Source organism: Calliphora vicina, chromosome 4 (assembly GCF_958450345.1).
Source record: "Calliphora vicina chromosome 4, idCalVici1.1, whole genome shotgun sequence".
NCBI classification, from domain to species: domain Eukaryota; kingdom Metazoa; phylum Arthropoda; class Insecta; order Diptera; family Calliphoridae; genus Calliphora; species Calliphora vicina.
The window spans coordinates 53,577,910-53,600,394 of record NC_088783.1 but is presented as its reverse complement, the minus strand read 5'-3'; the positions used below and the strand labels follow the sequence as shown (position 1 = coordinate 53,600,394).

Here is a 22,485-nt window from a genome sequence, read left to right as displayed (position 1 = left end):
TTGTTATAGATTTCCCACAGTCATAAATATATAAAATGAATCGCGGAATTCGTAAAACGCAGTACCTTTTGGCATACATTTTTGCATGACATAAAGCCGGAGAAACAATTCAATTACAGCATGAGATGTTTCCTAGTCTTTTTGGTGATCAGAATTAGGTCTATAGATCGTGTGATTTAACACTATTGAATTTCTGTTATGGGGTTATTTTAAATCAAAGCTCTATGTTAACAAGCTTACAACTATCAGTGCATTATAGGTGGAAATCAATGAAATTCAGCCACATTTATGCAAAATAGACCCCACTGTACTCTCATGCCTTCGCATTTTTTACGAATAGATAAAATAAGCCAAGTATTCTTAATTTATGCATTTAGATATTTTTAAAATAGTTAACTGTAATGAAGTAAATGAAGTAAAAATTCCTGTATCAAATGCAAATCTAAACTGAAACAATTTTGTTAATTAATCGCTGATTTAAATTTATCGACATCAACAAAATCAACGACACTAAACCATAAGATTTATTTACACTTTATTTAAATAACTAAAGAAACTAGTAAAATTGTGATAAATACACAGACAAACTAAATAAATCTAGTAGAAAATACAATTATTGATAGGTTATTTAATAAGCAAATGATCTATAAACAAAGTTATGTAGAAAATAGCCACTGTTTGGTTAATTTAAAAGAGAAAAACTACAAAATCAAGCAAATATTTTGTGAAATAAATTATAACCAGCAGCAATTGCAATCAAGGCGAAATAACTTAATAAAATAACTACAAAAAGCCATAAAGAAATTGTTTCAATTTGTTTAAAAAAAAAACTTAAATGAAGCTTCATTATAAATTTGTTGAATTTCTGTTTGTTTTTAAGGCGAATCCCCTCAAAGTCATGAACCTAATTGTTGCAATGAATGTGTTGTACTATGTAGTTCATACATTTTCGTTTTAGGCCAATTATTTTCTAGTCTGGGGCTTTCGAAAAATTCATTCATTATAATGTTTTTGTTGCTTTTACTATTAATCTTAAATACTTCCTAAAAATAGTTTCTTTGTTTTTTTTCTTTTTTTTTAGTTTCAGTTTAGTTTTTTCTTGGGTTTTTTTTAATTTAGTTAATTTTAAAACACAATATTAAATCTAATGTAAAATTCATGCAACAATTTTCATTTGAAATTACTCCTCTGCTCATATTAAATTAAATGTATGCATCTTTGGCACGAGCTTTATAAAAGATAATTATTTTAAACTTTATTTTTTTTATTTTTAGCTTTGTTTTTGTTATTTGTATCTTTACTTTTATTTCTGCTGCTTAAAATGTTGGTGGTGATGGTGGGCGTTGAACTTTAAATGTGAAATGGGTTCAGGTATTTACTAGACTATCAAATAGTTTACATGCCTGTTTTCATCTTGTGTGGGGGAAGCTTGTGAATATTTTATACATTTTTATGAAAATTAAGTCAATTAAGAGTTAATAAAGAGGAAATTTTAAGCTTTATCTGTATATAAGAGGAAAATAAGTTAAAGCAAAGGTATGGAAAAAAAATTATTTAATTTTTAATGATGGTCACATAATGTTATGTTTGCAACATGATCAATTCCTCCTTCCCTACTGATGATTGCCATGATTATCCCATGTTCAAAAATCAAAATTGTCAGTTACGTGGCGGCAACATGTGACCACCCAGAATATAAGTAAAAGTCCCTCTAAATGCTATGAGAAATATGAATATTTCTTGCAAGTATCACCTGATAATTATCAAGCCATTGTTTTAAATTTGGAAATTATCATTAGCACACATAGGTGTTTCAGGCTTTGTCCTTGGGAGAAAAAAATGTATGTATATAGATTAAAATTGAACGCTATATCAACGAAATTCAGCCACATTTATGGAAAATCATCAAAGAAAATTTCGACAAAAGATTAAGCTTATGCTAACAAAAAATCCATAGAAGCTCTTTAATGATATTTTATACTATACATTACCCAGGCGAGGATCCAGAGGGTGTGAAATAGGATTTTCCATCGCAAAACCGAAAAGTTTTCATATAAAAAAGTAAACAAAAAAATATGTAGAACAAATTTTAATTTTTTCCCTCCCAAATTGTTGACCTTGATCCGCGCCTGACATTACCCCATCCTGTGTACTTTTTGATTGATATATAGAAGAATAACGTTACTGATTCATCATCGAACAGCACTAACGACTGAAGCTAGAATCATCATGAAATTTTATCTGTGGGTTTCTCACTCAACAAAATGATACACTAATAAGGGATTTTTGGAAATTCGAACGTTTAGGGGGTAAAAAAGGGTAAATTAAGTAACCTTATATCTTCAATACTAACAAGATACAAAATCAACATTAAATTGCTTGATCTCCACTTAAAAAAAGCTGACTGGTGTACTTTTTCGAAATTCGAACCTTTTAGGGGGATAAAACGGGTAAAAACTGTATTTTGGTACTTTTTTTGGCACCCTATGTATCTTTTAAACCAATAAACATAGAAACAAATTTTAAATCACATTCTTCACTTATCGAAGAATAAAAAATATGTATTTGGTACTTTTTAAAAAATTCAAAAAGTTATGGGATAAAAATTGTGTTTATTTTTGGTACTTTTTTCATAAAATATATTTTTCTATAAATTGAGAAAGACTTACGAATATTTAATTATGGAAACCCACCACGATATAGAAATTTATTTGACTTAAATTTTACCACCGGAATTGGATTAAAAAAGGTACCTAAAAGGGGATAAACACGGGAAAATACATTTTATTGAAATTATTAAGCCAATTATGATAATTTTTTTAATATTGATTCTTGGATTCATATAAAAATTAACTAACATAGGGTTACTCCCTAATTCGATTCGAAAGAAAATCTTTTCGAATTACAATGTATTTAGCACACATTTTCGAACATTTTCGTTTTCGGATTGAGTTACGCAGTAGCCCCCCAGGGTGTTATTTGGAACTCGAGTGCCAAGGTGTATATTGGGCCAAATCCGGGTAAACAGTTTGGTACTTTTTTTAAAACATATTTTTTTTTTTTTGGTTTAAAAATATGAGACATAAATTAGAATAAACAATTTTGGTAAAATGGAGTATTTTTAAATTTCAAACTTGAGGGGTGTTCAAGGAGGAAAAGGGAAATTGGTACTTTCCTCCTAATAATACTTTTTTTTAATATTTTTAATTATTTCGCTTATCGACATTAAAGTGAGTGAAGTTAGAGTTAGGAATAGGCGATAATATTTAGGTACCAAAATATGAGAATTGAACTATATGTACTTTTTTGTTCTTCAAATGGTACTTTTTTAATTTTCTTTAATAATAGACATAGAATTATGAAATTAAGCATATGTATATAGTTCTGAGTGAGTGAAAATTCAATGGAGAGACTTTATTCCATTGTGTTGGAATCCACAGTATAGTAAGTTTTCTTTATTCTAATGAATTTTCCATAATAATGGACATATAAACATGAAATTAAGCATATATAGTCCTAAGTGAGTGGGAATTCTAGGGGGAGACTTTTTGGTACTTTTTCTTTATTCGAATTGTACTTTTTGTAATTTCTTCACCAATGAACATAAAAACATGAAATAAAGCTTATATGGACCTGATCGAATGGGAATCCACAAGAGGGGATAATGGTAGTTTTTGAATTTTCTATAATAGACCTAGAAAACATAAATTAATAGGAATCAGATGGAATAGGACGATTAAATATTTTGAAAATTATGTGCAACCGATGTTTGTTAATCAAATAATGTGGTAAGTTAAGACGTTTATGCTACATAAATAACACATTTTTTAATTTACATTGATATACTTTTATTTTAATATCAAAATATATGCTAACGAAGTAGCGGGTAATATGCTAGTGATTGAAAAATATATATCTAAAACAAAAAGAACTGTTTTTCTATCTAAATTATGTATATTAATTCATAAAAAAATTAAACTAAAATTTATTTTCATTCATATCTGTATAATTTAACATAGTATTTTCTGACCTATATTTTCTATAAATTTATTCCATATTTATGTCTAACAAATTTATTGACATCTAATCTTTAAACATATTCATGATATAAATCAATATAACAACTTAATGCAAGTAAGTTTTTTTTCTAAAACTCTAAAAAAAAAATAAAAAAATCTATGTAAATTGCTTATGAAACCATCTGGTCACTTGTCGCTGTTGAACCGTGGCTTGCAGACAACGATTATTACATTATATTTTCTTACAAATACAAAATACAAAACAGAAACAAAAAAACAATATGTACTTAGTATTATGCCACAGTTATGACATAAAGATAAAATAGGCAATTTACCAGCATTACTCTAACATACTCTCTAGCCTAAGTAAACTGCTCTAAACTATAATTTTCTTAGAAAATTATACAAGACAAGCTAACAACAAAAAAAAAGAAGTAAAGTTAAATAGTTGACATAAATGTTAGGCATACATAGTATCTATCTACGACAACTGACAAAAAGAAAAACCAATATAAATATATGTATACAAATGCAACACAATTACTCTAAACATTATATGTTGCATGTTGCTTATATAGACTCCAATACAATTATTATACAAACACTTAGATAAACATTATTATGCATAATATTTTGTTTAAAACATAATATTGTATTGTAGTTTTTTTTTTTTTGCTTTTTGTTTGCATTTTATAAATTATGGAATTTGTATTAGAGACAAATTACTGCAAAAACTATATTACAAAGCAATGCGATAATACTTATGTACGAATACATTAAAATACAACAATAATGAAAACACTAATAAAACTACATCTATTTTAAATAATCACAACTAAAAAACATTAAGTTTAAAACATTAGAAAATCAAAAAACATTATAAACAATTACAAATTATTTGCTGCCAGTTTAGAGCTCTATGTAATTGTTACAAACAAATATTGTACTTCGACAAATACAGTTTATCTTTTGTAATATTCATTAAAAATTTTAAATGTTTTGTTACAATTGAAATTTCATGACAATTTATATGTTCTAAACCATAGATAAAAACCATAGATCGGAAACTCTCCTGACAAAGACCTAACTTAGTTGTCAAAAACCTAAGTGGTAAGAATTCATTATTAAAAAAAACTATGTGAAAACAAAATCAACACTCGTACATGTGATTATTTTGAGTAATTTGTTTGTTTGACTTTTTTCTAGTTTCTGCTCTATGTGCATTTCTCTATGGTACTAAACACTTTTATCAAAATTTGTTTGTCACTCTTAATTTGTTTGCTCTATATTACTAACGATGTAATTTAATGAGAAAATATTAATAATATAAATTGATTAAGGATTTATTTAAAAAAAGTTTTGTAGAAAATATCAAAGCAGAAGAGCAAAAATAGTGATAACAATCAAAAATTTGTTCTATAAAAAATTATTTTACTTCTCTTCTACTAATGCGTACAGAAAGAAATTGAAAATTAAGTACATTTAAGAATAAATGTCCGAAATCATTTCTGCATATATCTCGCTTATTATATGTCACATGTTTCCGGACTTGATTAGAACATGTGTAGAGCACATAATTTCAACAACAAAGTTTTTTTTGTTTCGAAAATGTGGAATTTAGTGCCAACCAATCGTCATATGCAGGAAGTTTCGCTTTACTTCTTTAATTTAAAACAAGTAAGAAAGTATGGTCGGTCAAGCCCGACCATATAATACCGTACACTAAGTAAAAAAGCAGAGACATAACTGTTATAAGTAGAAATAAAATTTTGTTTCTTTAACTAATAGTTATTTTCAATCAAAATAAATTTTGATTTTCTATAAGAGTTATTCAAAATATTTATTTTTTTTCGTTGCTCATAACTTTTATTTTCAATTTATATTTGTTTACATTGCCTAATAAGAGTTATTCATAAAATATATTATTTTTTCGTTGCTCATAATTTATATTTTCGATTTATATGTTTTTACGTTGCTTAATATGAGTTATTATCCTAGCATTTATTTTCGATTTATGTTTTTCAAAGGACCAAAGCAACAAAGTGCAAAGTAAACAAACTTTGTTTACTTTCAAATTTCTTTTTCAGTTGAAAAATATTTCGGTAACTTCTCCTTAAGTATCTCCCCTTCAACCAATATCCGATTTTCTGGTTGGCGAATCTAAATACGTCATCGTTGCTCAGAACATCAATTAGAGAACTTGAAGTGGATTTATCTTCAGAAGATGACGAAGACAATACATCTCGAGAGTTATTAGCAGATATAGCTGAAATAGACAACATTAAGCCTGTGAGACTGGACGCAGAAGCCGATTTGTTACAATATTGGGAAGAGAAAAAATTTACTTTTCCGTTTTTACGTAAATTGGTTCATAACGTCCATGCAGTGCTGGCTACACAGGATTCTGTGGAAAGAGCATTTTGTGTTTTGCGTCTTTTGTTGACTGATATAAGGTGCAACCAAGCGTCTTTTTTGTGACTTTAAAGGTAAAATTCAATGTTTGCACTAATAAAAAGCAAGCGAGGCGACAAAAAAAATTATTTTGAGTTATGAGCAACGAATAAAAAAATATTGTCTTATTAGTCAACTTAAAATCATATAAATAGAAAATAAAACTTATGAGCAACGAAAAAAAATACATATAATATGAATAACTTTTATTAGGCAACGTAAAAAAATATAAATTGAAAATAAAAGTTATGAGCAACGAAAAAAAATAAATATTTTGAATAACTATTTAATTTCATTTTATTTTCAGGAAAAAATGTTTTTTTTTCCTGAAGATGCTACACATTGTTGTAGCGAAATATTGAAATAAAAATTAAATATTTTTATAAAAAAGACCTCACGCTTAAATAATTATTATATTAAAGTATTTTGAATAATTCATATTTGAAAACGTAAAAATTATTCATTGATTTTCGGAAGTGGGCCTTATATGGGAGCTATGATCAATAATGGCCCGATCACAATGAAATTAGGTCGTGTGATTTATGTCTATATTAATGTTAACTATGTTGAATTTTGTGTGTATACCAACATTTTTAAGCTATTTATGCACGTTAAAGTGATTTTCGGAAGCGGGTCTATATGGAAGCTATGACTAATTATGGACCGATCGTAACAAAATTTGGTGACATGAATTTTGTATATAATAAACTTATTTGGAGCGGAATTTGTGGAGATACATATATAAATTAAACATTTATGAACATTTGTATGGAGCTAGGTGAAATAATGGACCGATTTCAGCCAGTTTCAATAGGATTGGTTCTTGGGCCGAAAAAATAATATGTACCAAATTTGATCGAAATATGTATCTTCAAAATTGCGACCTGTACTCTGCGCACAAGGCAACAAATTCGGTTGCTATCACGAATCTGTTTTCTCTGTGTATTGTACAAATGTTTCAAAATAAAAGATACAAATTTTAAAAAAGTGTATATTCGGCTGTGCCGAATCTTGTATGCTCACCAGCAATATGTGGGTATTTTTTATTGATAATACAATTTTTTTCTGGAGGTAGGTTCAATTATGGGCCGATCCCCACAAAAGTTGGTTGAAAGATTAAGGTTCATATAAAACTAGTTTATGACCAATTTCTCCACCATATTAGTTATAACACAATTATAAATGTTCAAGTAATTTACTGAGGGGGGACTTGCATGGAACCTAGGAACAAATGGTGTACGATTTTCGTTATACTTTACTGTATAATTTCAGAGTACTTAGAACTAATTTGTGTAAAATTTTACCAGGATTGTCGCATAATCAACATATTTATGACTGCTCAAACTGTATTCTGGAGGGATATTCGTAAGGGGGATAGATGAAATCATGAATCGATATTTCCCATTTTCAATACCTAACAAACATTATCAGCAGGGAATATTTGTGGAATTTCAGACAGCCTTATTTGGTTTTTCCCTATCGTGTTTTCCACAGACAGACAGACGGACGGAAGGACCATCGTATGAGGACCCAGAATATATTTATATAATTTTTGGTTCCATGACCAATATTTCAAAATGATACAAAAAGAATGACAAAATCAATATATTTTTTATGTTCTAGGAGGATTTAAAACATGATGGAAGATATGTGTACCATCCGCTCCGAAAGAGTTAATGTTGCGTATACGCTCTAGTGCACCACTAATGTTTAAAGATAAAAATTAGCATTTTACATGAATTTAATTCAAATGTACGTGTAATCATGTAAATGTACAAATTATCTAATATTTTTACATTCAGACTATCAAGATGTCAACTCATGTTTTTCTTACTAGAGTTAATAACTATTTGCTTAGTTAGTTTTATGATAAATACAAACAAATTACAGATGCATATTTTATAAAAAGAAAAACAAAAATACATGTATAAATTATATAGAAAAAACATAACATGGTTTCATATATAATATATGTATATTATTTAAAAGATACCCCGGAGTTATATTTGTAACACATTCTAATTGTTTAAAACAAAAAATTAAATAAATATTTTATATTTGTCTTTCATGACACACGTGTCATTATATAAAATGAAATAAGAATAAAAAAAGTTAAAAATAATTTTCTACTTGTCTTCGGATTTATTTATAGTATCTGAAATCTAACTATTGACTTCACATGTCTGTTTAGTTTAGTTTAGTTGGGAGTTAGTTGTATTTTAATATTCTTTCCCGGTTGGTGGTCGTGTTTATAATATCGAATTTCATTCCTTTTAATCTATTCCATATAATTGTTAGTTTAATTTCAAAACATAAATGACAACTTCTGTGTGTATTTTATGTTTATTTTTATCAAGATTTGCTGATAATTTCAAAACCCACCGTAATGATAATTTTGTTGTTAATTTCCAATAAACATTTTCTACATTTTTGTTAAACACATATGGCCATGATTTGAAATTGGTCCCCAGAAACAGCATAAAATCAATTTGTTAATTTCTTAGTATTATTTGCAAAATTGTAACAATTTCATTTTATTTTATTTATATTTACACGCGTTTCAATTGATTAGTTTAAGCTCAGAAAATAAGTGGTTTTAATTGATTTGTTAAGTTTTAGTTTAGAGTGGTCCACTACCAAATGTGGGTGACAGAAATGATCGACTCAACTGTAAATTTTGTTTCCAAAAATGGTTGATTTGTGGCAAAAAAAAAAAACTTAAATTTTGTGGAGTATATTAAGCGGTACAATTAATTACATACAAAAAAAATATAGACAAAATCTGTGTTTTTATGGTAAAAAAGTCTTATTGAGTAATCTCTACTATAAATTAAATGCAATTGTTATTTATTTGAAATTAAACAATATATTAAATAGTAATTACAAAAAAATATAAACAGTTTGATACAGAATTTTTAATTATAAGACCTCCAAATGATCATTCTCCATTTTATTTGAGTGGTTTATGAAATTAACCTTTTGTTTTTTTTTAGGATGCTTATTACAACGAGCCTCCTACTTCCTTCTTAATTTGTATTTATTTGCGAGTTTTATTTTTTTAATTCGCGAATAATAAAATATTTTTGAAATTTGAATAATTATACTCATCTTATTTTGTATTTAATTGCGAGTTTTATTTTTTAATTCGCGAATAAAATAAAAATATTTTTAAAAAATAATCGTTCATCGCTAACTGGCTGATAAATTTATGTTTTGACGATGACTCTGTCATATCTCAATTAATGCTGTCATTTGAATAAAAATTATTAGAATAATCGAGAAAAAAATATATTTTTCATTCCAAGAATAACATTTTTAAATTTAAAATAAAAAAACAATTCCATAAATAATTGTCGATTAATCGAATAAATTTATTTTCAAGTTAAAAAAAAAATAAAAACAAGTAAGAAAGTATGGTCGGTGAAGCCATACCATATAATACCCTACACTAAGTAAAAGACCAAAAACATTGTTCTTTTAAAATTTCAATAATTTATATTTTTGTGTGATTTTCGGAAGTGGGCCTTATATGGGGGCTATGACCAATTATGGACCGATCACCTTGAAATTAGGTCGTGGGATTTATGTCTATATGAAAGTTTACCATGTTGAATTTTGTGAGTATACCAACATTTTTAAGCGATTTATGCACGTTAAATTGGTTTTCGGAAGCGGGTCTATATGGGAGCTATGACTAATTATGGACCGATCGTAACAATATTTTTTGACATGAATTTTGTATATATAAAACTTATTTGGAGCGCAATTTGTGGAGATACATTTATAAATTAAACATTTATGACCGATAAAGTACAATTTCGGAAGGACATTTGTATTGGGGCTAGGTGAAATAATTAACCGATTTCAGCCAGTTTCAATAGGCCTGGTCCTTGGGCCGAAAAAATATATATGTACCAAATTAGATCGAAATATCTTCAAAATTGCGACCTGTACTCTGCGCACAAGGTTTACATGGACAGACAGCCAACCAGACGGACGGATGGACATCGTTTAATCGACTCAGAAAGTGATTCTAAGTCGATCGGTATACTTTAAGGTGGGTGTTAGACTAATGTTTTTGGGCGTTACAAACATCTGCACAAACGCAGATGTTTGTAACCACTATTGTGGTGTAGGGTATAAAAACATAGTTTATATAAACAAAAATTTGGAGAAAACGATTTCTAAGAAACCAGACCAATAGTTTATACTATTATTTCAAATTGGTTAAATTGGAAGATTTATTAGGAAAAACTTTCAACATTAATTTCCAAATGACTTGGGATTAACACACCTAGAGCAAAACATTATGAAATGAAAACTAACTTAAACACGAAAGCCTTGCGACTACTAAATATATAGGAAAGGATAAAGTATTTGCAATAGAGTTAGAATCATAGAGAATATATATAGAGCGGAAACTCTGCTGTCAAAGACCTAACTCAATTGTCAGAAACCTAAATGGTGAGAATGTATTAGTAGAAAAAACTATGTGAAAACAAAAACAACACTCATATGTGTGATTATTTTAAGTAATTTTTTTGTTTGAATTTTTTCTAGTTTCCACTCTATGTTTCTCTATGGTTAGAATGATTTTCCAATAATATTTTATAATGCATTTATATTTCTATTCATTGCGAACAAACAAATTATTAAAGATGTTCTGGAGTTAAAACCCAAAATGGTGAGAATGTATTAGTTTGAGTATTTTTTTAGTTTTGCTCTATGTTTGTCTATGATTCTGATTTTAAATATATTTTTTTAATTATTCGAATATTTTTTAATCGTTATTCATTCGAATAATCGAGGAAATTTTAAAAATGAACATATCACTAGAATAATAAATAAATTACGAACTTTTATTCGATTAAAATAAAATACACGGGCAACTTAATTTTTAAACGAATAATTTCTGATCGGTCCAAAGCCCTCTATTAGGCCTATAATTATAATAAATTAGGTTGCATGAGCTATTTACACCGTAAAATTAGAGAGTTATAAGGATTTGCAAAATTCAAATTAAAAAATTTCAAAATGTTTTCACTATATAAGACACAATTTATGACCGTTTTCATTCAAATGTTTCCTCTTTCATATTTTTGCACCGAATCTTTACTTGCGATAAAAACTGGCTCCATTACGATAACCCGAAGCGTAAGAAATCGTACGTGAATCCCAGGCAACCAGCCGAATCGACACCAAACCCAAATATCCATAGCACTAAGGTATTTGGTGAGACTAAAAGAGATGCTGTAATCAATCTAGACCATCACATTGGCCGAAAAATACCCAGAATATGCGGCCAGGTATGAAATCGTAATATTCCATCATGACAACGCTCGGCCACATGTTGCAATACCTGTTAAAAAGTATTTATAATCAAGAGGTTTCTTCACCCGCTTTATAGTCCAGACCTTGCCCCATCCGAATATTATTTGTTTCGATCGATGCAAAACGCTCTCCCTGGGATACGCTTTACTTTTGAATAGAGTATCCGATATCGGCTTGATGGGAAAAGGCCATAGTTAACAATGGACAATACTTTGAATAAATTTATATTGACAAAAATACTGGTTAGTCAATGCTTGTTTTTGTTGCGTTATACATATGATTTGTTGTATTTATGTTTGACAAAACGGAGTATCTCATCTCAATTGTTTTCACCCTATTACGGAATTTGGATTCGATAAAAACAACTTCAGAACTAAATAAATTATTTTAAATTTACCATCTTCAATCATCTATGAATATTTTAGTTCAAGGCGTATTAACAAGGTGAGTGCGTCCTGGCAACAAATAGAACAATGCAAAAACAACAGGCAATTTGTTTTTGTTAAAATGTACGGTAAATGTCAAAATCAAGGCGAATTAAAATATTACTATGTTATTTACAATAACAAATGTAAACATAAACAAAGTTTGACATATAGTGTACATAAAACCACAGCGAATTAAGAAACAGCTGATTTTATGCACTCACCTTGTTAATACGCCTTGTTTTAGTTTATTTTCATAAAATTTTTGTGTCAAAAACTATTTAAAATTTTCAATTCTTTTTGGATTTGTCTACAATTTTTGGCCAATTAAAATAACTAAATTCAAAATTCTATAATAAAAAAAAAATATCAATATGTTAATCCCCGTTAAATTTTGTAAACTATTAATACTATTTGTATTCCTGTTAATTAATGGTAAGACAAATAAAAGGCGAATTTATACAAGGTGGCAGCAAAGAAGAAATCAGGCGAATTCGTTTGTTTTTTATATAGAGAGCTTGACATTCGCTTAAACGGAGTTTAACATTTGCTCTAGAAATCAGAGGGGTTATTGTGTAATTTGATTTCGACAAAGAAATTCGAAAATGATTGCTTTGAATCGAATTACACAATAGCCCCCTGCTGTTTAGTTGAAACACCGTGTTTGAATTTGCTTTAGAAAAATCCTAAAAATAATTCTCTACTACATTTACAAATTACTCTTTCTCTCTTGTTTCAAAGTGTCCCAAATAAATGCAATTTGTCAATATCATGGACATTTACTAGAAAATGAATGGCGTTTAATACTTAAATATGACAATGCTAGTTTGCAATTGTTAAGAGAGACCACGGTGCAAGATGGCACCGTTTTATATATGGTGTGTAACAGTAACGATATTGCCGAAGTGACATGTGAAAATGGTCAATTCAATCCACAATTGCCATTGAATGAATGGTGTGGCAATCATATGATGCCTCAATTAAAACTGGAAAATGATAGAAATTTATGTGGTTTTAATTTGTATCGTGTGGGTTATCAAATCCAGTGCAAGCATGGTGATTATTTTTTTGAAACCTATAAAGTGTGTTTCGATTTTGAACGAAAGCGAGCGGTGTTTACCATAAACGAGGCATATCCATTTGGTAAGTATGCAGTTTTTATTTTCATTTAGGTTAAAGTTCAAATATAAATATAAAAAATATGGTTATACATGATCACCGCAATCAGTTCAACATGATTACAAGTTATTTAACAATATGATGGTGATTGTAATTGTTTATATGGTTATCGCTAATATATACGTTATTGCAGGGACCATAATATTGTCACAGTAACAATATATATGGTTGAGGCAAGTATACAAATAACTACAGTGACCATAATATTGTTACATGACTTGTAATCATGTTGAAATGATTGCAGTGATCATGTAAAACTATCTAGGTTGAATGAGATTTAATTAATTGAAATCCTAACAAATTATTGTTACAGTTATACCACGACCCTATGGCATGCGTTTTGATCCAGATGAAATATTTACCATGAACATTTTCTCCGCTTACAATAAACGAAACATTTATGCTCAATTCCGAAAAACTTTGGGTGATGGACAAAACTTTATGCCGGACAACGCTGGCGATCAACGTATTGATCGTGGCCATTTAACGCCCGTAGCTGATTATATGACTTATACGTTAATAGCCACCACTTTTAAAATGATTAATGTCATTCCACAATTTCACACAATCAACGATGGCAATTGGAAAGCCATGGAAGAATGGGCTAGAAATCCCATTAATACACCGGCCAAAGTTTGCAGTGGTGCTTTTAGTTGGGTTTTGCAATTACCCGATACTCAGGGTAATTTGAGAGAGATGTATCTAAGAGGAGATATGATTCCTATGCCATTATGGACTTATAAAATCGTATTGAATTGCAATGGTTTAAGAACTGTTTTTTTGCAATATAATAATATTCATGATAAACAAATGCCACCTCAAATACCGCATGGCATTTGTCAGGAAGTGGGCTGCCCTTCAAATATTTATTTGGCAAAAAGTAATTATTTAGGTTACACATTTTGTTGTGATCCGGAACATTTCATGGCGAATAGTGTACCAAATTTGAGGGGTTATTGTTGACAGAAATTTTAAATATTTATAAAACTTAAAGACAACTTTGTAATTTACACAATTTATTGCACCCAGTAAAAAAACTATATTTGTTTATGATCACCACAATCATTTCAACATGAATACAACTTTTTTTTTACAATATTATGATCACTGTTAGCCTAGAACAATTCCTTGTTATTTTCTGTGTTTTCCACAACAAAAGAAAACTTCAATTATTTTACAACTAAAACGTTTATTTGTTCATTAAATTGTCCATAAATATCATTAGATTCCCACATAAATTATGGGGTTTGTAAACAAAACAAAATGTGTGTAATTTTTGTCTTCTTACAAATATGGCTAATAAAAGTTAAAATGCCGCCTTTTTATTTTAAATTGTTTGTACTATATTTAAGTAGTAGTATTTTTATTTTTTTGCTGTTAAATATTTTTGGTATTGACTCATAGTATTTTGGAAAAAATCAATTGAGCATAAATATTGCTAAATTCAGCAACAATTATTTAGCATACAAATGTTTAAACTATAAAAACAATTAAATTTATGACATAAAAATGCAAATATAAACCGAATGTAATGGAAGTTCGTAGGTGCGTCTATTAAAAAAAATAAAAAATAGTACATTCGTATGTAAATAATATTTTAATATTAAATATAAAAAGCTTTCAAGTTTATTTATTATTTATTACAAGTTGACAGCATAACCTTAAGATGTTAAAATATAAAATAGAAATTAGATCATATTTAGAGAGATTAATGTAAACATTTGCTAATAAGCAGACTCATAGAAATTATGCAAATATTTTCATATATTTGTACTGAGATCTTTTCAGTTATGAAATATTAAGAATTCTAATAGTTTTCATCTATACCTAGTAGATACATGATCGCCGTAATCATTTCAACATGATTAATAGTTATTTTTTTAATATTATGGTCACCGTAATTATTTCATCAATATGTGGCAATAAAATATTTTTCAGATATAGAGGTTATATGGAGGGTAGTGTCAATTATGGACCGATCCTCACAATAGGTGTTAGAAAGAATTTGATTAATATAACACTTGTTAATGTCCAATTTCATCATAATATTAATTATTATAAGACAAGGTCGCCCTCAGTCATTTTCTGAGTGGGACCTTGTATGGAGACTAGGGACAAATGTTGCCCGATTTTCGCCATACTTTGCAGTATAACTTCAGAGTACTTAGAACTAATTTCTGCAAAATTTTATCAGGATTGCCGCATAATGAACTTATTTATAACTGCTCAAACAGTATTCCGGGGGACATTTACATGGGGGCTAATAGAAATCATGGATCTGTATTGGCCATTTTCAATAAGTGTTTTCAACAGACAGACAGAAGGACGGACATAGCTAGATCGTCTTAGATTCTTATGAGGAATATATCGAGCCCTTAGCGCCAAATTATCGTAAGCGACAAAACACAAATTTTACAGGAGAAGGTTTTTTCGATTATTTTGAAATTTATACATAAAATTAAAAATGTTATAATGCGATATATTATAATTTCGTTCAAGCAATTTGTCTATTTTTCAAAAATATTTATAACTTTTGACAATTAAAAATTCATGAAATACTTTATTGAAAAATATGACAAAAAATGTTTTTTATTGAATTTTTGCATAGACAAAAATTTTTCGAATTGAAATAAAATTGTTATTTATGAATAGTTTTTAATGAAATTTCACAGTTATGTAAAATATTCTATTCAAAATGGAAAAATAAAAACGTATTTTGAAATTTATTATCAGCAATCCCGCAATTCCCAAAAAAGTGTTGAAAAATCCCAAAAATCTAAATTTTTAATTTTTTGGCTATAACATCTATACCAGGGTCGGAGTTATCGGAACCCTTTACAAAATAATTAAAAGTATATTGGGCCATCTAACTTCGATTACTCTATTTTGATATCGGATATGAGATTTGAGAATTTTTGCCCTAAAGTTTAATTTTACATAAAAAATAGGTGTTTTTTGAATGGATCTGGTCCCCTCTGTAAGTAAAATTTTTAATTTTTTTTTTTCATTTAAAATATTTTATGAAAACTTAGCTTTCAGAAAGTATAAATTCCTTATACATCCTCTTAGACATTTTTTGCGATAACTTAAAAAGAAAAAATGTTCTTTTTTCCCAAAAAATTAGCGAAAAATCGGCTTTTTAATTCAAATGCATATAACTTTGGACTTAGTCATTATTTTTAAACACTTCTTTTTCTATTTGACACATACATATGTTGTTAGTTCAAGGAAGGAAAACTGGATAAAATCGGAAAATATTTGGATACGCTGTTATCAAAAAACTGGAGTAGGTTGGGTAAAAATTTTGAAAATTTAATTTTCAAATGCGAATATCTCCTAAGCTATAAGAGATAATTGATAGCTACGACTAGGTCTTTTGTAGCGCTCGATGAAAAGATTTTATATCTGTAATTTTTTTGAAATCGGAACACAAACGAAGAAATAGGATCGTTTTAAAAATGTAAGATACCCGAGGTGTCCTATTTAGAGGACCCTTAGTCGCACCCCTGGTGGGCCCATGAGGTCCACGTTCAGAACATAAACTCGACAACACTTCTTCTTTGCGAATGTGAAATTTCATTGAGACTATTCTAAGTATTTAGAAGTTACAGATTTATTTCCCTTTTTTCTATACCACTATGTGTCGCTTACGATAAAATTCGTTTACTGTAAAATGTAAACATTGACTTACGATAAAATCTTACCCCCTATAATTTTGAAGTTATTAACAATTTTGATATTCTGAGAACGCTAAAACATGTGTCGGTCCATAAAATTTTAATTTTTGCAATAAAACAAAAATTTGAAAATGTCGCTTACGATAATTTGGCGCTAAGGGCTCGATATGACCTTTGCAAACTTTTTCACCAAAATTTTTTTTTCGTTAAATATTACAAAAAAAATTAAAAAACAAAGAAATAATTTTAAAATTTAAAAAAATGAAAAAACAACTTTGAAAAAATAATAAATTTTGTTTACCGAAAAACATTTAAAATTTTAATTTTGAAGTATAATTTGGCGAAGTTTATATAAAATTCGGCACAGCCGAATATAGTTCTCTTACTTGTTTTATTCGGTTTTGTTTTGATTTTATTCATTTAAAAAATTAATTGACTTAAAGCCTTTTTGTAATAGATTTTAATTGAAGAAACTTTGAATCATTTAAAGCATTTTTAAAGTATTTTGTAATGGATTTAACCTCAAGAAAACTTGAATGATTAAATAGGAATTCATTCCCAAAGAAATGAAAATTTGCAAACATTTTGCATGTCTGAAGAGCCCTGCTTTGAGACATCACAGGCCGTTCGTGAAGCGTCTTTGGGGTCTGTCTCCAAATTTAAAGTCGAATTGTTCTCTTATATGCCTAGTGAAATTTCATGCCAATCGTATCAGGAGGTTAGAAATATTTTGATTCTGACCCATTGTGCAATGATTCACAGATTGGTTTTGCAGAAGCTAAATAACAAAGTTCAGGGATATTTTTGGTGTAATCTAAATTTTTATAGAAAATGTTTACCCTTATTTCTTTTACTGTGAATGTGGATAGAAGATAGATTCCAATACAAATTATTTTTTTTACAACTAAAATCTAAAATAGCAAAAGTCATTGAACCAAATTATTTGCTTTCAAATAGCATTAAATAATAACTATTACTTAATACATAAAAGTAAATTGAGCAAGTTTAATTTGTGTTGTACTCATTTTTGTGGATAATCTTGTAGAAATACAATTAATGTCTTAATTCTAAATTGTTTAACAAGTTGTGCTGTAATGGGCCCCACCTACAATATAAATTGGTTTAAAATATGATACCCTTTTCAATTCTATATTGGCTGCTTTATTTGATTTCTAAACGTGAATAGTTTTTTTTGAAACAAAATTTAATTTTGATATTTTTGCAATGATTGTGCTAAAACTCCAATTAACTTTATCTTTCTGAAACCTTTAGAAACTAAATGATTTCACATACAAGTAGAAATGTTGAAATTTTTTGTAGCAAAATACAACAACCTGCCACATTAAGCTTCCAAAAACTTTAGGTTAAACAATTTAAGTTAATAGTGCAAAGAAAAAACAGCTAAGACTTCAGAAACTAATTCAACAGTTAGAATTTGTTCTTTTCAAAGATGAAGCTTTCTTTTAAATTTAAAATTTATTTTTAGTTAGTATTCTTAGACTCCAGAGGCTTTGGTGTATTTCTTGTTTATTACTTTTGCTTATATTTTCCATAATTTTCTAGCTTTTGTATGTAGCGTGTTGTAGATTTGGTCAATTTAATATGCTTGATTGGTTTTTTTGTACATTTTACTTATTTTAGTTTTTCATTTTTTTTTTTAATTTTCAACACAATTTAGAAATCAATAGCAATTTATTAAATACTACTACAAGAAATGTTTAACTGAAAATAACAAAATTCTTGCATGCAATGATTTTTAAGTTTTCAGTTTTATTTTTTTGGCAATAAATGTGCTGCTATGAAATTGAAAGAGTTTAACCAAAATTCAAAATCACACTTTAGTTATTAAGTTAAGTAAAACAATAATAATAAAAATAATTATTATTGGTCAAGAATTAACAAATAGCCCCAAACATTTATAAATTGTGCTACTTCGAATGTATTGTATGTATCGTATATTGAAATTCTAGTACTTTTGAAAGGTTGTAAACAAATGAAAAAAATAATAAAAACTGGTTAAATACTGATAAAAATCTTGAGACACACTGTTTAGTAAATCAGATTTTAGGTAGATTTTTGTTTAAAAAAAATATTTATATAAATAACAAAATATTGCGAAATAACTAGCAAATTGTTTAGCAATATTATTAATTCAAAAGCAAGTATGAAAGTAAGGTCTGTTAAGCCCGACCATATAATACCCTACACTAAGTAAAAAAACAAAAAAATTTTTCTTTTAAAATTTTAATAATTTATATTTTTGAGTGATTTTCGGAAGTGTGCCGTATATAGCTATGACCAATTATGGACCGATCACCATGAAATTAAGTCGTGTGATTTGTGTCTATATGAAAGTTTACTATGTTGAATTTTGTGAGTATACCAACATTTTTAAGCGATTTATGCACGTTAAAGTGATTTTCGGAAGCGGATCTATATGGGAGCTATGACTAATTATGGGCCGATCGTAACAAAATTTGGTGACATGAATTTTGTATATATAAAACTTATTTGGAGCGCAATTTGTGGTGATACATTTATAAATTAAACATTTCTGACCGATAAAGTCCAATTTCGGAATTACATTTGTATGGGGGCTTGGTGAAATAATGGACCGATTTCAGCCAGTTTCAATAGGCTTTGTCCTTGGGCCGAAAAAATAATATGTACCAAATTTGATCAAAATATCTTCAAAATTGCGACCTGTACTCTGCGCACAAGGTTTACATGGACAGACACCCAGCCAGCCAGCCTACCAGACGGACGGACGGACATCGTTTAATCGATTCAGAAAGTGATTCTAAGTCGATCGGTATACTTTAACGTGGGTGTTAGACTAATATTTTTGGGCGTTACAAACATCTGCACAAACGCATTATACCCTCCCCACTATGGTGGTGTATGGTATAAATATGAAGTAGTTATGTTATACTATGATATTGATTAGGTAGGTGCTACTAAATTTCTTTATATTTATTAATATTTATTTATATTTATTAATACTTCGTATGGGAGTTGTCACGCCCATTGTACCTATATAGGTCATTTATGAATCTAACCCATCCAGGTACCCACTCAAATACACACAAAAAATTTAATCGAAACATTTCTTTTGAACAATACAATATTAATTTATTCAAAATATTCGCCATTGTTAGCTATTAACTTTTCCCATCTTTCTGGCAACATATGGATTTCGCGACAAACTAACTGATCATATTTTGAGGCCAAGAACGGATCAAGCCAATATCGGATACTCTGTTGCAGGTTCTCTGTGATGGTCTGGCCAGATTTCAGCTGCTCAAAACAGATGGAACCCTTTTGGTGCAACACAGAGCATTACCTTAGCATCATGGATATTTAGCTTTGATGTCTACTCGGCTGATTGGTCGGGCTACACATACGATCTCTTACGCTTCGGGTTACACAGTGGGGCAGAATCCACATTTTTTGGAAATAAATCTGTAATTTCTAACCGGCTGATCCGATCGGGATAAAATTTTACGTGAGTGTAGCCAAGGAGTCTTCGAGTTTAAATTATTAAAATGCGTCCTGCAAATACAATCTTTATGTATTAACAACACTCAATGAAATTATCAACATTTTTTTTAAATTTGTCATTCTAAATAACACAGTGTAAAAAACGTGTCAAAAGGTCGATGGGAATCCAGCAATTCCTTAAAATTTTAACGAAAATCCCAAAAATTTCCTTTATTACAATTTTGCTCATAGGGTCAACTTTTCCTTCGGGGCTGAGAAAATACTTTAGGAATAAATAGAGAACACATCAAGGTTTCGAAGGCTGCTTTACGTTTTCTGATCTCAGCTTAGGAATTTTGGAACATGTGGCCCAAATTTGAAATTTTGATAAAAAAAATAGGTCAAATTCCGAAGAGCGTAGGGGCGTTATATTCGAAAAATAGGACATGTTTTTTATACGAAGATATTCTCCGTGAAGATGCTTTAAAGCAAAACATAAAATTGCTAAATGTTCTTCAAGAAAGTTTTCTTTTTAATAAAAAAACAAGTAAGAGAGCTATATTCGGCTGTGCCGAATCTTATATACCCTTCACCAAATTATACTTCAAAATAAAAAATTAAAATTTTTTTTTTTCAGTTTTTGGAAAAAAAATTTCAAATTGTTTTTTTTTTAAATTTTAAAATTTTTTTTTTTTAAGTTTTAAAATTTCTTTTTTGTTTTTTAATTTTTTTTTGTTGAAAAAAAAATTCGGGTTAAAAAATATTTTTTTCCGATTTTGACCCATTGTAGGTCCAACTTACTATGGTCTTATATACGTCGTTGCAAATGTCTTCGAAATATCTATCATTAGATATCCATATTGTCTATATTAATGTCTTAGTAATCCAGATATGGGTCAAAAATAGGTCAAAAATCGAGGTTGTCTTGGTTTTTTTCTCATATCTCAGCCATTTGTGGACCGACAGAATTATTGAAGATTTTGATCCCGAAGATATCAGGGGTCTTCAGAAAATTTATTTCAACAGACAGACGGACAGACGGACAGACGGACAGACAGACAGACGGACGGACATTTCTGGGTATTAATTACGATTAATTACCCTTCACGAAGTTGAAGGGTATAAAAAGATTTAAGACAGCCAAAAAAACCGCAAAAATGTACTATTTTTTTAATTTTTAAATTGAAAATCGTTTATTTTTATATCCATAATCGATATTGGTCTGAAACCTTTATTTATTGTTAATTTAGTTGTCTAACTAACAAAAGAAATTCGAGTCCATTCGGTGCACAGGTACACCCTAAATTTTTAAAAAAGCGGACCATGGTATGTCAAATTTTAAAATTTAAATATAAAAATCGTATGGGAAACAAAAAATGCCACGTGTTTAAAAATTGTACATGTCGAAGGTATCTTAATTTGAGCCCCCATATCGCCGACCCTGTAGCATTTGTAGGACCGATTTTAATAACTAAAACTCGAATACTCCTTGGCTACGCTCACATCAAATTTTATCCCGATCGGACGAGCCTTCAAAACGATATATATTTTTTCTCACACACAATTTTTTCTCACAAAATCTATTTCATATTTATCAAAATAATGTAAACCCCATTACATTCTAAAGATTTTTCAACATTAATAAAAAATACTTTTCATTCTTAAAACAATTAAAACTATTGCAAACAATTTTAAGTAATTCAATTAAAATTTTCAAGAAATAATACAATTTGCCACAAAAAATAAATGAAATTTTAAATCTAAAACACATTTTACACTTTAAACAAAAGTATTAAGTAATAAAAAATAAGAAAACTTGGAACATTAGTCTTAGCTTAATTAGCGGCTAGTTAGATGTATGTTTGCATAAACATAAATAAGTAAATAAATAAATATAATAATTTGAAATGTTTTATCTTTTAA

General features: G+C 28.6%; 2 protein-coding genes across 2 annotated transcripts in view; one reads left to right on the top strand and one right to left on the bottom strand.

Moving 5' to 3' along the window:
- The window catches only part of LOC135959310 (uncharacterized), a 136,793-nt gene that overhangs the window by 78,724 nt on the left and 35,584 nt on the right, over positions 1-22,485 (bottom strand). The gene's annotated exons all lie outside the window — the stretch shown is intronic.
- On the top strand, positions 12,505-14,755 carry LOC135958911 (uncharacterized). The gene is made up of 3 exons (XM_065509855.1): positions 12,505-12,661; positions 12,968-13,369; positions 13,719-14,755. The coding sequence occupies exons 1-3, from the start codon at positions 12,601-12,603 to the stop codon at positions 14,366-14,368; spliced, it is 1,113 nt and encodes a 370-aa protein (XP_065365927.1). The 5' UTR covers positions 12,505-12,600; the 3' UTR covers positions 14,369-14,755.

Bases quoted from the DNA above. Each gene is read 5' to 3' on its own strand.
- LOC135958911 (XM_065509855.1), top strand. From the start codon at position 12,601: ATGTTAATCCCCGTTAAATTTTGTAAACTATTAATACTATTTGTATTC. The intron at 12,662-12,967 runs GTAAGACAAATA...CTTGTTTCAAAG, and splicing joins TGTATTCCTGTTAATTAATG to TGTCCCAAATAAATGCAATT. The intron at 13,370-13,718 runs GTAAGTATGCAG...TTATTGTTACAG, and splicing joins AAACGAGGCATATCCATTTG to TTATACCACGACCCTATGGC.